At 36.9% G+C, this 16,777-nt stretch overlaps 1 protein-coding gene across 3 annotated transcripts in view; it reads right to left on the bottom strand.

Annotated features, from left to right (window-relative positions):
• Window positions 1-16,777, bottom strand: part of ANGPT1 (angiopoietin 1) — a 264,673-nt gene that overhangs the window by 85,709 nt on the left and 162,187 nt on the right. For all 3 annotated transcript variants that reach the window (XM_036830972.1, XM_036830973.1, XM_036830975.1), the window contains exons 2-3: window positions 12,228-12,383; window positions 822-943 (exon numbers count right to left, since the gene is read on the bottom strand). In XM_036830972.1, coding sequence (XP_036686867.1) covers window positions 822-943; window positions 12,228-12,383 — 278 coding nt within the window. The remainder of the gene's footprint in view (window positions 1-821; window positions 944-12,227; window positions 12,384-16,777) is intronic.

The following is a 16,777-nucleotide window of genomic DNA, read 5'->3' as shown; positions in this document are numbered from 1 at the left end:
AGCAACACAAAGATCTTTAAATCAATATAATGCATAAGAACTGAAACTTCTTCAAGCTGTCCGAATATCCAGAAGAAAATGCAGTTAATATACAATATATTTGCTCTACAGAGGTCAGTGCTTTGATTGAATTGTCCATCATGAATGCCAGTGACTTCAAAATAATGTAGTCTATATATCATCCTGGCTATCAGGATCTGTAAGTCCCTTTCACTTACCTGAGATGATTCATAGTTTATAAAACACATCTATAAAGCTAACCAAAGAAATTTATTATGTTCAGAGCTAATGGCTTTAAATGGAAGGGGGAAACAACATTTGAATCAGCTTTACAGGGAAATAATTTTCTGAAAAGAAAATTTGCTTCTCTCCAGTGAGAGATCTCGGAATTCAAACCTTGTAGCTCTGTACAAGGTTTAGGGCTGGTAGAGTGATAATTCAAGTTACAGAATTGCAGAAGCTCTACCTTTTCCCTACTTTTTGGTTCTGCTGAAAATTGTCAATATTTTGTGTCACCAAATTTAGTCATAGAATCAATTAATTTTTGTGGATATGGTAAGATTTGAACAACTGAACATTAGATAAATTAGTGTTAAAAGTTATAAAAAGCAAATATTTCAAGAGTGTAAGCAACAGTATTAATCTTATTGTTGACATGCTGAAGTCACCTTAAGCTCTCATTCCTTTTTATATTAAAAATTAATTTGGCTCTGTATTTTTCTTTTTGCAAATTACATCAATCTTTTTTTAAGAGTTGGCAGAGTGGTGGAGGATATAAATAAGTACAAATGTACATATTTTTGGAATACAACAATCTTCACCTGTTTTTCTCATGAATCTTTAGGATTTCATTTGTCTGTTGAAGAAGTTGTTTCTCTAGCTTGTATGTTGACAATGAATTCTCCAGCAGTTGTATTTCAAGTCGAGAAGTTTGATTTAGTACCTTAAGATAAAAGATAAAAACATTTCAATCTTTACAAAGAGTCAAAACAATTATTTTGGGGTTTTTATTTAGCTGTGTTTTCTTTTTAAATAATATTTCTTCTAGAATAATTAAATGGTCTACATTCTACTAATTAATGCCTTACATGTCTCAAACATTATATTTGTTCAAGATTGAAGTTGCAGTTGAATGAGAAAACTGAGTTGTTAAATCCATTTTCATATTTCAATTTTCATTCCTCAAACCCTAGGATATTCCCCTGTGCTAACTGTCTTACATATATTATCTCCAATATTTACAAGTACAAGATAAGTGTTGGTACAAGGTCTTAGATATTGTGTGTAACAAAGAATAACTACTAGGCATGTAAAACATGTCTGCCTTGATCCATCACCTCGCAAAAACTAATTAGAAATGTGCAAAAAACTCGTGATATAGTTTAGACAGATTCATGATCACAATTATTGAACACCTATCATGTTACTTCATGTCAGCCCTTCCAGATGTCATCATATCACGGACATGGGTACACAATGAAAAGAGGAATTGTTATCATCAGTTTACAAATGAGGCAACTGAAGTTCAGAGAGAAGCCAGAAACCACACAGGAACCAAGGGAAGAGCTGGGTTTCAAACCCAGATACTGTGATTCTAATTCTAATGCTTTACACAGAAAACCAAGAAGAGGGAGAAACAAACCATCCTGGGTCTTCATCTGAGGAGATGAAGTGACAAGGAACCCAGACTGCACTGAAGACAGACTGTTAGTTATCCTTTCAACTGCACTACACTGGGTCCTCAAGAAACAGTAAATGTTCACCTCATCTTGAATCACAAAGACTCATGCTGCTAGTCAAGCTTTAATATAACATGAGTCTGAGCCATGAACCCAAACCTACCCATCCTCCAAGCAAACATCACACACTCCTGTCTTAGAAGATGCCTTCAAACTGTGACACTGCCTTTGTCCTGCCCCCTTCTCCTTCTTCTTTAAGGGAGGTAAAAAGGGCAAGGAAGAAGGTAAAATTATAGTTTTAAAAGCTCCCTATGTCATTTGAGAATTTTTAAAACCACCATACCTTTTTTAGAACTATGTATTGAAAGGAACCTGGGAAACCTTCTGGAGGGTCAATATCAATCTAAAGGGTCCTCCTCTAAAAATGACACCAGTAGAACTTTCCTCCTTCTTTGTAGCAGGTCTAAACCTGGGATTATATCAGATGCACACAGAAAAAGCCTTTTCAAAATATACTGACACAATCAGGGCTGGGCTTGGGCTAATGGAGATTGTGGGGAAAGGGGATGTATTTGCAGGGGGAGCAGGACAGGGACTAGGGTGAGATGAGAGAGGCGACTGCCTGAGTTGTAAAGTTTAAGGATGTGTCAAAAAACTCAATAATCAAGATAAGTAATATTTGAATGCAACATTTTTAAAGATCAAAATTAAGGTAAAAAAATCCAAGTTGAACAGAATATCATTTTAAAATAAAGACAGGATATGCTACTACAAATATATGATTCAGTCTTGCAAAACTTGATCTCATTCCTTTCACCCTAGTCCCAGTCCTGCTGAAGGGGTTGGGCCAGGGGGTTGGGGAAAAGAATACTGAGATGGGGCATTTAGCTCTAAAAAAGTTTTAAGCTACTATGATTCATTTATACAACTGTCATGAATATGGATCTGAAAACCAGTCTAAAAGTTACTACTACTAATTAAAACTCGTATTTGTGGAGTGTTCTAGAGTTTTAAAAAAGTATTTCCCATCCTGAATTGTTTCATTTGAGGAAAAACAGGAGGAAGAGGACCTGAGATTTGAAGATAGAGTTAAAAGCAGCCCAGAGGAAAAAATGTCAGAGAATGTAAAGATGAGGGATGCACAAGATATAACTTTCAACTATTAAACATATTTTTGTCCGGGCAAGTTTTCTGTTTGTTTGTTCATTAACTAGAATGACAATTTATAAAATAATTAAATAGGGGATGGCACATCTATATTTTTCAGTGAGATTTAGAACAGTGCTTGGCACAGAGAAGACCCTCAATGTACCGTACATTGTCTCACTGAATCAAGCATATCATATGATGTTAAATGAAATCTGTTTTCTCCTTTATTCACTGTATTCTCTGATCACACTTCCTGACATTCTCAAATACCAAAACTTTTATTTTACAAAGGACAAAAATTGTTCTTTTCCATGTCTGAGAAGAACATGAGAGAACACTGAGAACAAAATGGAACCATCCAAAATTGAAAATGAAGTTGCCTGTATCTAAGTGTGGAGACACTATAGCTCCTAATTTTTCTCTACTTTGTCCTACAAAGTCCATTTGCTACACAGCAACCAGAGTGATCTTTTTAAAAACACAAATCAGATGTCATTTCCTATATTAAATATGCTAATGATTTCCCTTTGCAATTAGAACAAATTCCAAAGTTCTTGGCCTAGCCCTACAAGGTCCTATGTGATCAGGACCCTGATTACTTCTCAGATCTCACTTCCTTTCAACTCTCCCCCTTGTTTATTATGCTCCAATAATATTGGCCTTCTTTCTGCTACCCCCAACATGCCAAATTCATCTCCATCTCAGGGTCTTTGCAGTTTCCCCTGCCTGGAATGCCCACCCCTTCCCAGATGCATGGCTGATTTCTTTTCATCATTCATGTCTTACCTAAGGAGGTCCTTCCTGGCTATCCTCTGTAGAGGAGCTCCCCCATCATCCTCCATCAGGTGGCCCTGTTTTACTTTCTTTATGAAATCATCACTCTTGGAAATCATCCTGTCAGTTCACTCATATGCTGCCTTTCTGCCCTGTGAGGATGTCAGCTGCACAGAGGCAGGACTACTCCATCTGGAGCCCTCCAAACCTCCAGAGCCCAGCATGGGGCCTGGAATCCTGGGGCACTCAGAGCTATTTGTTAGATGATATGCTAGGCAGTGGATAGTGAGTTGGTTTTCAAGTTGGGTAATGCTCAGAGGGTAACAAGAGAGGGTAACAGGCCAGGTGAATATCAAGCTGGACTTCAATTATAACAGCCCAAATCTAAAGCAGCATCTGAATGTGGGAGAAAGAGGGGGACAAATCTCAGAAGTCCAGGCTAAGTGTCAGGTCATCTCAGGCCAATTTTGAGCACAAAAGCTAACCCCTTCTCTTCTTTCCCCATCACCTTAACCCAATAGCTGCTTTATTTCAACTCTTTCCCTTGATGTATTAAAATAGGCCTGAAGTTCAAAAGCAGGCATCTGAAGAGAACTGTACAGGAAACTATGATAAATTGACCATTTTCTTTCCATGTGTCTATGGAAATTGCTGCTTAGCAATAATCTAAGTGTTCCATTAAAATGACAAAAGACATTTCCTTCTTTAGCCTAAACACATTCCAAAAGCATATATCAGAAAGAAAGAAAAGAAAGAAAGAGATAGAGAGAGAAGGAGAAAAAAGGAAAGGAAAGGAGAAGGAAAGCAAAGCAAAGGGGAAAGTGAAGAGTATATGACTCAAGCCCCCAAGAAACAATTTCAAAGCTTAAATTTTTCAGAATATACCACAGAGTAAGGAACATATAAGACTTGGAACTGCAGATTTATGGACTATAAAATTTCAGTTCTTTCTTTAAAAAATAAGCAAAATTTTAAAAATAAAAATTACTATTTTTTTAAAGAAAGTGAGCTAGATAATTTCATCCAGCTTCCCTTTAATACTTGAGTGCCTCTAATCTTCCTTGAAAGGAAAATCTCCCACAAAAGAAAATTTCTTTCACTGGCATATTAACTTTGCAATCAGCCTTGCTGTAGGTTTGTGTTTTCTTTTACTTTAACTGTCTTTCAAATAAAAAATATAACACAAGGTATGATGTCTTGGCAATTAGACTTTTACAGAAGAATGAAGGCTGGTACATGTACATGGAATGAGAGTTAGATCACCATTTTAAAAAATCAATGAAATAATTTATTTGGTCAGTGATGGGCAATGTGACAAAATATCACCCTACAGTTTTCCTGTTAATTTCCAAGGGGAAAATGGACAATTGGAATGGAGAGCTATGGAGCCTTTTACCCTAACCAAGTTAAAATAGCGTCACTGAGAGGGTGGCAAGCTGGCATTTGTGCCTCCTGATGAGATGCAATAGGAGGTGACCAGTAATTCTACAAAGTACTCCCACCACCATGTTCAACTCAACCTCATTAAGCCTATAGACTTAATTTCCAGTTTAAAAAAAAAAAAATACAGGGGATGGAAGAGTAAAAGAAATATTCAGACAATTTAAGAATATGGGGGCTTCCCTGGTGGCGCAGTGGTTGAGAATCTGCCTGCTAATGCAAGGGACACGGGTTCGAGCCCTGGTCTGGGAAGATCCCACATGCCGCAGAGCAGCTGGGCCCGTGAGCCACAATTACTGAGCCTGCGCGTCTGGAGCCTGTGCTCCGCAACAAGAGAGGCCGCGATAGTGAGAGGCCCGTGCACCGAGATGAAGAGTGGCCTCCGCTTGCCACAACTAGAGAAAGCCCTCGCACAGAAACGAAGACCCAACACAGCCATTAATTAATTAATTAATTAAAAAAAAAAAAGTGGGACTCCTGATATTCATCCCACTTTAAAAATAAAAAAAAAAGATGTTAAATGCCATAGAGCAGTAAAGCAGGATGAGGATTTAAAAAAAAAAAAAGAAAAAAAAAGAATATGGGACAGTATACAGAACAAAACCTCAAGAAAAACAAGAAAGTCAAACAGAGAAAGACAAATATTGTATGTTCTCACTTATATGTGGAATCTAAAAAATAAAACAAACTAGTGAATATAACAAAAAAGAAACAGACTCACAGTTACAGAAAACAATTCAGTGGTTACCAGTGGGGAGAGGGAAGGTGAGGAGAGGCAGGATAGGGGTAGGGGATTAAGAGGTACAAACTACTATGTATAAAATACACAAGCCACAAGGATATATTGTACAGCACAGGGAATATAGTCAATATTTTATAATAACTATAAATGGAGTATAATCTTTAAAAATTGTGAATCACTATGTTGTACACCTGAAACATATAATATTGTAAATCAACTATACCTCAATTTTAAAAAATGTAAGATTACTCCAAATTAAAAGGGACTATTAAGTCTTGAAAAGTAAAACGTCTATAAAATTTTTGGCAGAAAAATTGAGGAAATTTGAACGTGAAAATTAATCTTAGAGAATTATTAATTTTAGTCATAATAATATATAGATAATACTATACATAATTATTATAATTATATTGTATATTTTAATTTATATTATATATAAACATATAATGTATTTATAATATAATGATAACCTCACTGGGTTATGGAGTTTAGTAGAGATAGTACTTGTATTACAGATGCAGAAATTTTGGGTAGAAGTAACTTGCCCAACAGAGCTAATTCACAGTAGAGTCATAATGGAAGCCAGGTAATCTGCCTCTAGTCTGAGTTCTTTCCCATAGGCTCATGCAGCTGTACACAAGTAGCTTCCCTCTGGAAAAGAAAGGTATCTCCCCTCAGTCAATAACAACTGCTATCATGTATGTGGAACCTAGAAAAATGGTACAGATGAGCCAGTTTGCAGGGCAGAAGTTGAGACACAGATGTAGAGAATGGACATATGGACACCAAGGGGGGAAAACTGCGGTGGGGTGGGGATGGTGGTGTGCTGAATTGGGCGATTGGGATTGACATGTATACACTGATGTGTATAAAATTGATGCCTAATAAGAACCTGCAGTATAAAAAAACAAACAAAACAACTAATACTAAACTTTCATTGGGTTATTTGCATGGAAATATGTTAATATAAATGTTTCAGACATTACATGAAATTTCTAAAAATCTTATATTTGTATTTGTATGGAAATATGTATGGAAATATGTTAATATAAATGTTTCAGACATTACATAAAAAAAAAAATAACAACTGCTATCAAAATGATTTCTTTCAATCACCAGGAGATCTTCTGCTTGTTGCAGCGGATGGCATCTGACTTCTCTCCAGTACTCACCCTAACGCTACACTAGCATTACGAGGCAGGAAGATGGCCAAATTTCTCATGCTCCTCAGAGTACAGAGAAAATACATTCATCCAATGTTCTTAGTCAGTCAGAACATCTTTGCAGTAGGCTGCTTCTGTTCAAAGTCCTATTCTGACCCATCCACTATTCGTGGGTATATATTACCACCAACACACAACCCTTAGGACATTGCCCTTGGCTTGGGAGCATTGGGCTGAAATATACAGAAATTAAGAGACTAATATTAGTGAATTTAATCATTCAGTAAGTATTTATTGAGAGCCTACTGTGTACCAAGTACTGTTTTAAATCCTAAGGATAGAACAGTAAGCAAGACAGACAAAATCCTTGCTCTCTAGAAGTCTGTTTCTTGGTGCAGGGGTTAGCCAGCTTTTTCTGTTAAGGGCCATACAGAAAATATCTTAGTCTTGGCAGGCTCTGGTGCAACTACTCAATTCTGCTGTTTTATTGAGAAAGCACCCATATACAACATATAAAACTTTATTTACAAAAAAAGATGGCATTTCAAATTTGACCTATGGATCATGGTTCACTGAGCTCTCTCCTAATGGGTTATCAAACACTTTTTCCAGACCTTTTGAGAAAACTGATTACCAGGGTATTTTCCTTGGATGACCTTTAGCAAATTTATTTTACTGCCATTTCAATTAGGTCAAAGTTAAATATTTATTCAACTATCCTCTCATCAAGTTAAAGAGATAGTGGCTCAACTTTGAGAGGTGCCCTTTCTGTCCTTTCAAACCTGTTTCCACCTAGAGATTCAATCTCATTTATTAAGTTGTTCCTGGACTGCCTTAAATTTATAATTGTATGATTCAAGTCCAAACAACAGGTGTGATGGTTTGTGACCTCTAAGAAGCAGATGATGAATTAGACTTGCAGGAAATTTATTAGGGGACATGTCTGCGAGAGAAAATTGGGAAGAAGCCAGAGTTGGCTAGGGTCACCTTCTGACTGGGATGTAGATCGAACCACAGTGAAGAAGAGAGGGAAGGGAGTAAGGCTAACTGGAAGTTTTAGCCTGCAGGGAAGTTGTGCGAAAGTTTGGCAAGGCTGATGGAGAGCCCTTAGCCAAGTCATGTGTCAGTGGTGTCCTGCAGCTCCCAGGAATGGGTCTAAGTATCACCGTCACAATGTGTCATTGGCTGGAAGTGGCCCCTGAGAATTGTGGTCTCTGCACCAACACAGTGATGGATTTCAGAGCACAGCAGCTGGGGCCATTGGTCTATTACACCCCCCCCCCCCACAGTAGGAGACTGGAAAGATGCATTGTTATAGCTGTGGGGAAAGGTTCCATAGCTAATTAACTTGATGGAAAGTCAAGAAAGAAATGGTTTCGAAAAGTTTTGCCACATTAACTCAATTAAGCTCACTGAAGATAAAGACTTTTACTTATTGTTGTATTCTATTTAGTACCTATTAAAATACCTTGCATCAAGGAGGTACTCAAAATACATCTTTAAAATTTTTATTAAATTCTATTTCTAACACTATGGCTCCATATAAATGATTGGAAGTTGAAGGAAACTTAAGCCCAGTGCCTACAGAACTTCCCTATAGTTACACAGCCAGCAAGCAGCAAGGACAACAATGGATGCTAGGATTACATGAAATGATGTACAGACATGTGGTAAAACGCCAATAGCTAGTGGTACCTTCAGCAGCAGCTGCATCTTCATCATTTACAGAAAACATTCAGTTGCTACTATTAGGTCCACATTAATTTGCTTTATCTTATTTCCCTTTTATCCTGTGCTTGGACCCAAGTTGTGTCTGCAGCCTTTGAGAGAGAAAGGAATCACAAGAGGGAGGCAGTACAGATAGAGAGCTGGTAAAGCATGTAGACTCATGCCAGACTGCCTGGGTTCAAATCTTCCCTCTAACATTTACTAGTATTTTCGCCTGGGGAAAGTTGCTTTACCTCTCTGAGTTTCAGTTTCCACATTTTTAAACAAGGGATGATAATAGTACCTACCCCATCAAGTTTTTAAAAAATTATTTGAAAGCTAATAAATGTAAAATTGCTTAAAAAAGAGTCAAGCACAGGTTATTAGAGGTAAATTTTAATGTCATTTTTTGTCTACTAGTGTACCTCTAATCAAAATTGGCCTGAGGAAGAAGTCAGAAATACATTCACACTACGGGAAGGGACATGAATAATGTCTGAAACTAAGCCCTTCATACTGCACACTTGGAAAGAGGAACTGGAAGGAGAGGAGATATTGGTATGAAACGATAAGAGAGTAAGAAAAACACTGCAAGCTGAACTAAGGAGGAAGGAACAGGCTCAGTGCTGGTTCCTGATCTCACAACCATGACCAGCAGGGTTACTTAGATATACTCATTCTCTGTCTCTTTTCTGATCATGATGCCTATTGGGCACAAGAATATTTTTAAGTGCCACTGCAATAAAACTAAGGCTCTATCACCTTTTGTTAAATTCAAGTCTAGAAGGTCAGCAGAGGACTAGAAAGCAATAAGTTACTTATCTTTATAACAACATCATGTGAAAGCCAGGGCACTAAAATATACTGCAAAACCACTGGTATGAGTTCCTAAAATAACTGAGGACCTGAAATCAGTTTAGGAAAAGCAGCACTTACCAACGAGAAACAAAGTAGAATGAATATGGGAGGAAAAACGTGGGAGCATGCCCGGATAGCACTAAAGGATCTATTGGTTTATAAACGCTTATTATTAAAGACTATAGCATTTTGAGATTAAGGAATAATTCAGGATTCACTTTGTGAACTTGGCCTTGCATCAGAACTTGAGTGCACTTGAATGATTAGGTCTAAGTAGACTAGGTACTGTTGCAAAGGTTCAAATAAACACCTCATGGATATACATTCACATGAAAAAGGGTTGGCGCATCACAGCTACGAATAGCAGAGACGATTAGAAGATATTAAAATGAAGATGAAAAGAACACCCAGGATTCACTCTTAAGGTAGGACCTAGTTTGTCCGAGCCATTGTCAGACAATCTATCTCCACCTTCCTCTCATTGCAAGTTCTGATGGATTTGTGATTTTTGAGATGTTTTCCAGGTTTCAGCTATATTAAAATTCTTCTTGGAGCATCTAATAAATTTTCATTGGCCTTTAATGACTATTCAACTTTAGCTGCTCTATATAGGGAATAGGTTTATTTCCTATGAATTTTCTGTGCTATTGTCCATAAAGTACACATCTCTTAGCCTTAAGGATGCAGAACAAGTTGTTATCTCTTAAAATTTTACATAGCATGCGTCTTAACAGTTTGGAGATTGGTATGCTGACAATGGGAATTTTTTCCCCAACAACTTCAATTCCCAGTTGGAAATAGAACAAAAACAACTCAATTTGGGGGATGGAAAAAAATGAAACAAAATGCTGTCATGTATGTCATAAAACTTATAAAAGAAGTGCATAAAAATTTCAAATGTTCAACCAAGTAGGGTAATATTAATTGTGTATTTCAGTCTTTGAATATATAGAATGCTTTGTAGGAGATGGTGAGCATTCAGTTCTAGTAAAAATAAGAGAGAACACACTCACATTATTCATACCACAAGAAACTTCATACCACTGAGCAAGCTTGGTTCATAGATCAACAAGCTTGCTCAGTGTGATGATAACAGATTACATAGTCTCATAATTTTTAGTTATAATATGTAATTTTCCCTTCGTCATCCCCCATAATTATCTGATGATAGTGTGCAACAAAAATTATTTTCCAAAGCCTATGTGATTTATTGTTCCAACGTGATCCACATTTAAGCTCTTATTCAATTAGATAATTATTAGTATTACTAATCAAGGAGGACAGAGAAAGAAATGAGTATGAATCAGTTTGAGTACCAAATTTAATTCACTAGCTGTATCAATGTGAGAAAATCATTCAAACTTTCTGTTCTATATAGTCTTCACAAACATCATTTGTCCATTGGAAAGTGGTTTGCATAATATAAAATGCTCTATCCATGTAAATTATTATTGTTATGTCTCTTTAAATATCAACATTAGATCTGTGTGATGCCATTAACACAAATGACACAAAATAGAAATAAGGTTGCATATTATTTTTGAATTTATACTGTTAAAAGAGTTAAACATTAAAGGCCATTAGAGGTGGCTTTAATGTCTTGGTAACCTACATAAGCAAACCAAAATCTAAGCCAGAGTCAATGCACTTGAATTTAAGAAAGTAAACTTAAGAACAACCAATCACAAACAGCCAACTAGGCTTTCCCAAATAAGGCAACTGCTTAAGCTATAGCCAATCAAATAATTTCCTTGCTTTGCTTCTGCATCTTCTCTATTAAAACTTTTCCCTTAGCTCCTGCAGTAGAGCTAAATACTTTCAGTTAGGTGCTGCCCAATTTGAATCAATGTTCACTCAAACTCTTGAAAATTTTAATGTGCCTCAGTTTATCTTTTAACAATATACTTCACCTTTGATTCCAGAAATCAACTGTTACATTGAGACAGAATCATCCTCTGGGTTTCAGAATGGTAACAGGAATAACCATTTCCATGGTTAAAAGGGGACCAAGAGATCATCTTCCAGTCATCAAAAATAATATTTTCATTAAACTGTAATGGTAGGCTTGTGACAGTGATAATTAAAAGGCATTTTACTGATTTGTACATAAAAAATGTCATTGTCCATAGTAGGGTAATATATATATATATATTTATATATACATGCATGGACACGAAGAGTTTTAATTGACTTCTCATTATAAAATCATGCTGAATAAAAACAAAATCTTCACATTCCAGATCAGTTTATTTGGGGTTTTCCTTCCTATCCACTGACTGCACAAAACCTCTGCAGGTGCCATTATTGTTAGAGTACTACTGGAGATAAAACAGGACAGGTCAAAAATGTACATCAAAGGCACCAATTTGACACAAATGGCTATTCTGTTTGACATATATCATATCACAGTTGGTAGCTGAAGTGTTTATTTGAAATTTAAATGCTGATTAAGTCCTTTGCCTGTTTTTGGAAGCACATACAAACAGTCCTAGTCCTGTTTTTGCAAGCACATACAAAGCTAAATATACCAACTCTCATGAAATCAAAAGAAACATGCATAGCATGTCAGGCAGTCATTGTTGTTACTACCAATAAACAAAAATGTATATGTTTCCCCAATCCCAGTGCTGAAATGTGCTCTGTGTTTATGGAGTAAGTTAAAGGAAAAAAAATCATCTGGGTTAAGAGTTTGACGACTCTGGCTCAGGGGTGTACCTGGGTCTCAACATCTGTCAGCTTTCTGGTCTGCTCTGCGGTCTGAGAGAGGAGGCTGGTCCCTATCTCGAGCATGGTGGCTGTGTGGTTCTGAACTGCATTCTGCTGTATCTGAGCCATCTCCGACTTCATATTTTCCACAATGTAATTCTCAATCTGCAAGAGATAAAGGACAAAACATACTACGTTATAAGCAAAGTCTTTCAGTTGAAGCATGTAATATTTACAATGATAAAACAAGACACAGCTGGCAAATCAGCCATCTGGCAGGAATCCTCAGCATCTCTGGGAGCCGGGGAAATGGGAGCAGAGCACATAGGAACACAGTTGCTAACAAACCCGTAATATACTGATGCACATATATAATCAACACAATCATAATGAAAATTCACACTTGGATAGTGCTTTCTCATTTAACCCTTACAGCAAAGATAGAGAGTTAAGCACAGATGACCTCACTGTTCTTTTTATTTTATAGCTGAGGAAACAGAATTAGAGAAGGTCAACGATGAGCCTAAGGTCACCAGCAAAAATTTAACAGAGCACAACAATTTAAATCTAAATCTTGGTTCTCTGGTCTTTTCATTATACCATATTGACCACTTATCTCTGAGAAATATTCAGCCTCCTCTGTAATGAAAAATAAAAGACCATGCTGGGTTAGGGAAATGGGACAAGGAGTGGGAGGGGGGCAGATACCCAAAACACAAGCCTTTAAGGGAATCTTAACGTATAGGCAACAGCATATGAAACGAGCTGCAGAGCCTCAGAGCTAGCTAAAACTATTCTCAGTGCTCCTTTGCAAGCTCAAAAAGAGGCACAGAAAATATGGTCCATAAAGCAGCATTTGCCCTTCTTGCCTTGGGGAACATTTAGTCCTTTATGGTGCCATCTTAGAGAATACTATGGTTGTAAAATAAATGGTACCATAGGGGGCAAGAAGAATTATTAAGTGACTTACTATGAGGGAGCCCGTTAGGCACTTGGGAGAATAAAACTGAGCGTATTTTTCATACGCTTGAAAAATACAGAAAGAAGCCTGCACTTCCCTGTCAGTGCACTTAATTCTCCCCCACAACTGTGTGGTGACCACATTTTATTACCCAATTACACATAAGGGGAAACTGCATCCCAGAGAAGGCCGGTCCAAGGCCACACACCACAAAAACAGCCAGACTTGGATTTGAGTGCTGAAGTCCTTAACTTTCATACCAACACTGCTAACCACTTGATAGCTCTGCCAAGTCGTGCTTCATAAGCTGGGTTCCAAATCATTAACAGCTACGTGATTTTTACTGATTTAGTGAACCAAAATACATCCACTATTTTATAATCTATAGTAACACTATTGTCATGTAATAAATATAGCTTAAAACTAAATTCTTCTTTGTAACTTTGGCAGTTCACTTTCTAACAACATTTCTTGCTTATTTCTATTTATCAAACATGAGTCTGTCCCAAGCTAAAGAAAATGAAAGGTCAGAATCAAACTCATATTGTTATTAATAAGTTCTGACTTTGTTCTTGGTCAATATAAGGTAACTCCCCTTCAACCTTTCAACTCCCCTTCCCAAATTAGAAGTAGGGGGAAAGTTTCAACTCACAAAAATTTATTATAAAACAAATACAAAATAGATTAGAACACTTATCTGGAAATTATCTTAACAAAACTTAAGGTCTCTAGGGTAAATTTAATCTTGGCTTTATTCCAATTGAACTAACATATTTTAACAACAGTGGAAGGGTAGAGGAAAGGAGGGTGGGTTGGAGTAACAGACATCTATTGTTATAGATTCTGCATCATATGTTCCCTCTTTTCTAAATAACTTCCCTTAACTTTCTTTTGGGAAATTGTCTTTTCCTCCTTCAGAACAAATGCTTTGGGTGGAGTTGTCCCACCCTAGCTTCAGGGTTAGGTACATGTTTGAGCCTGACAATCCAGAATGTTCTGCTCCTGCTTAGAGAGAATAAATTGTTCAAGAATGGAAAGGTACTGTAAGCAAGGCCAGTAAGTCTCAGTTATGCACTTTTGTCTAACTAGCCTACAAAAGAACTTCTTTTTCCTCTGTGGTAAGCTGGTAACATATATGCCTGACACTGTTGATGCCCCATTTTGCCATCACAAAACTAGAGCCAGTCTAAGAATGAGGCTAAGTCAGAAAGATAGGTACGTAGGTAGATAGCCAGACAGCCAGGTGATACAGATAGAAGGATACTTTTAGAGCACCTCCATCCTGTCATGTTTTTAGCCAGATCCACCCTTGGACATTCAGTTATAAATTCTGTGATGTCCCCTTGAGCAGCCCACTTTTTTTTTTTCTTTTGCGTCAATCACACTGATATAGTTTCTAACAAAACCAAAAAAGTCTTGACTGATAAATCTGATGGATGCTTAGCGAAGGAAGCCTCAGACAGGCACACGTTAGCAGTATGTTCCTTGCTTATCCAGGGAATTTGGGGCTGTATATAAATGTGTATATTCTCCAAAATGGCAGATAAGTCTCCATCATGGAGATGATACCTACCATTTATAGCTGACATTTATCCACTGTCTACCACGTGGCAGGCACTGAGCTAAGTGCTTCCCTTTCACAAAAGCGCTTAAATCTCACAACAACTTTATATGGTAGGTATTGTTAATAGCCGCTTTATAGGTAAGACTACCAAGGCTTAGAAAATCCACAACTTGCTCAAGAACAAACAAGAATTTGGCACCCCCAGTGTCAAAACCCAGGTTTTTAACCTCTAACCTATTTGTCTTAAGCACTACTTAATTACCCTATGCATTTTACTACATAGGTCCTAAACCTTGTGTGTTTATCCAAACTGCATGGGGAGCATTTTAAAAATGCAGATGGAGGTGCAACACACCAGAACTTTGAATCAGAATTTTCAAGGGTATGTACTAGGAAACTATATATTTTTAAAACTTCCTAGCGTAATTCTGACTCAGGCAAAGAGCAATGCTTCTCAAAGTGTGGTCCATAGAATAACTGCCTATATCAGAACTATTTATGAACAGTCTTCCATGAGATAAGAAAATTATATCAGAATGCAAATTATCTATGTTGCTAAGCACACTGGTGTGTGTATGTGTGTGTGTGTGTGTGTGTGTTTGTATATGCATATGTGTATATATATATAAAGAAAGTAATGCTCCAATGTTTTAACTTACATTCTGGTGCTAGCTTCTTACCTTGTTGACAAAATGACAATTTCCTTGAGTAAAAGTGATTTAGACCATCAAATTATTCTATGCCAGATTCCCTGCTTACCAAGAAATTTCAAATAACAACTTGGTTTCCTATGCAGATTTCTCTCCTGAGAGAAAGTTCACTAATCAGTGAGCTCCAATACAGATGTGCTTGATAATTACATATCAATTTCTTATGCAGTTGGTTAGTGGAGTCAGTTCCCAGACTTTGATTTGCTCTGGGTATAATAATAATCATGTGCCCCAGTCTCCATAGAGGAGGACACCCTGTGGCAAAGAGCGACTATTATATCAACGTTCAGCTGCTTTGTGGTCCTATCTCTGTTAAGATACTATCTATTCATCTATTCTGTATTATTGTGCTTTTTTTTTTAAACTGTAAAAATTAACACCAGCAAAGCAAAATATCTGCTTTATGCCAGTATTTATCACAAAGAGCTTCCCAATTCTGCTGACCCTGTTGTAGAAATAAAGTAGGTCTCCAACCTATCCTAAAATTCTTATTTGGGCTGCCATGATGAGTAACATGAATCTAACTCTAGCTAATTATTTTTTAATCAAATGGGGCTGCTCTAAGACTAACTGCTTTTTAATGCAAAAGGTAATGGCACACTGAAGTAGCAAAAACCAGATGTAGTTGATTTAAAGGCTGAGGAGAGAGGCAGAAGTCAAATATACAATGTGTGATTAATAAGGAGGACTACTTTCATCTTAATCTCTAAACATTCCTCTGTAGATGTATAACTGTGAAATCCATCTTCATGTGCTATACCAGCCTGGTTCAGAAAAGATTTGTAACAAATCTGATTGTCTTCATATATTCTGTACTGGTTTCAAAATATGTTTACAGAATATGATGGCTACTTCAAGGTTCAACATTTTACAAACATCTAAGATGTGAATCTTAAGCTTAGAATTTGCTGACCACAAGAGCTAATGGGTTATAAAGGAGGAGATTCCCAATCTGAATCATAAAATTATTTGACTATACTGTCACTCTCAGTGTCTGACTCCAGAGTTTTATAAAGTATTGGCCAATAAAACTAGTAAGGGGATGTAGGATGTGATTTGAAAGGACATAATAAATGGTAAATGATGATTTTTACATAAGGAAATAATGTTACATTTGTAAAGCGATTTAGTGTTTACAAAGAGCTTTCATACACTGTCTGACTTGATTCTTATACCAACGTTACAAGGGAAGTATTGACTCCATTTATGGTTTAAGAAATTGAGGCTCAGAGGCCTTAGGTGTCTTGTTAGAAATGAAAGAGAGGACTCAAATCTATCTTCTGACGTTCCACTAACCTCAGAGTTGTGGGAACTGTTTCGTTGT

This window comes from Balaenoptera musculus, chromosome 17 (genome assembly GCF_009873245.2).
Source record: "Balaenoptera musculus isolate JJ_BM4_2016_0621 chromosome 17, mBalMus1.pri.v3, whole genome shotgun sequence".
In the NCBI taxonomy this organism is placed as follows: domain Eukaryota; kingdom Metazoa; phylum Chordata; class Mammalia; order Artiodactyla; family Balaenopteridae; genus Balaenoptera; species Balaenoptera musculus.
Note: the sequence above shows the minus strand (reverse complement) of the source record. Positions and strands in the feature narration are given on the sequence as shown.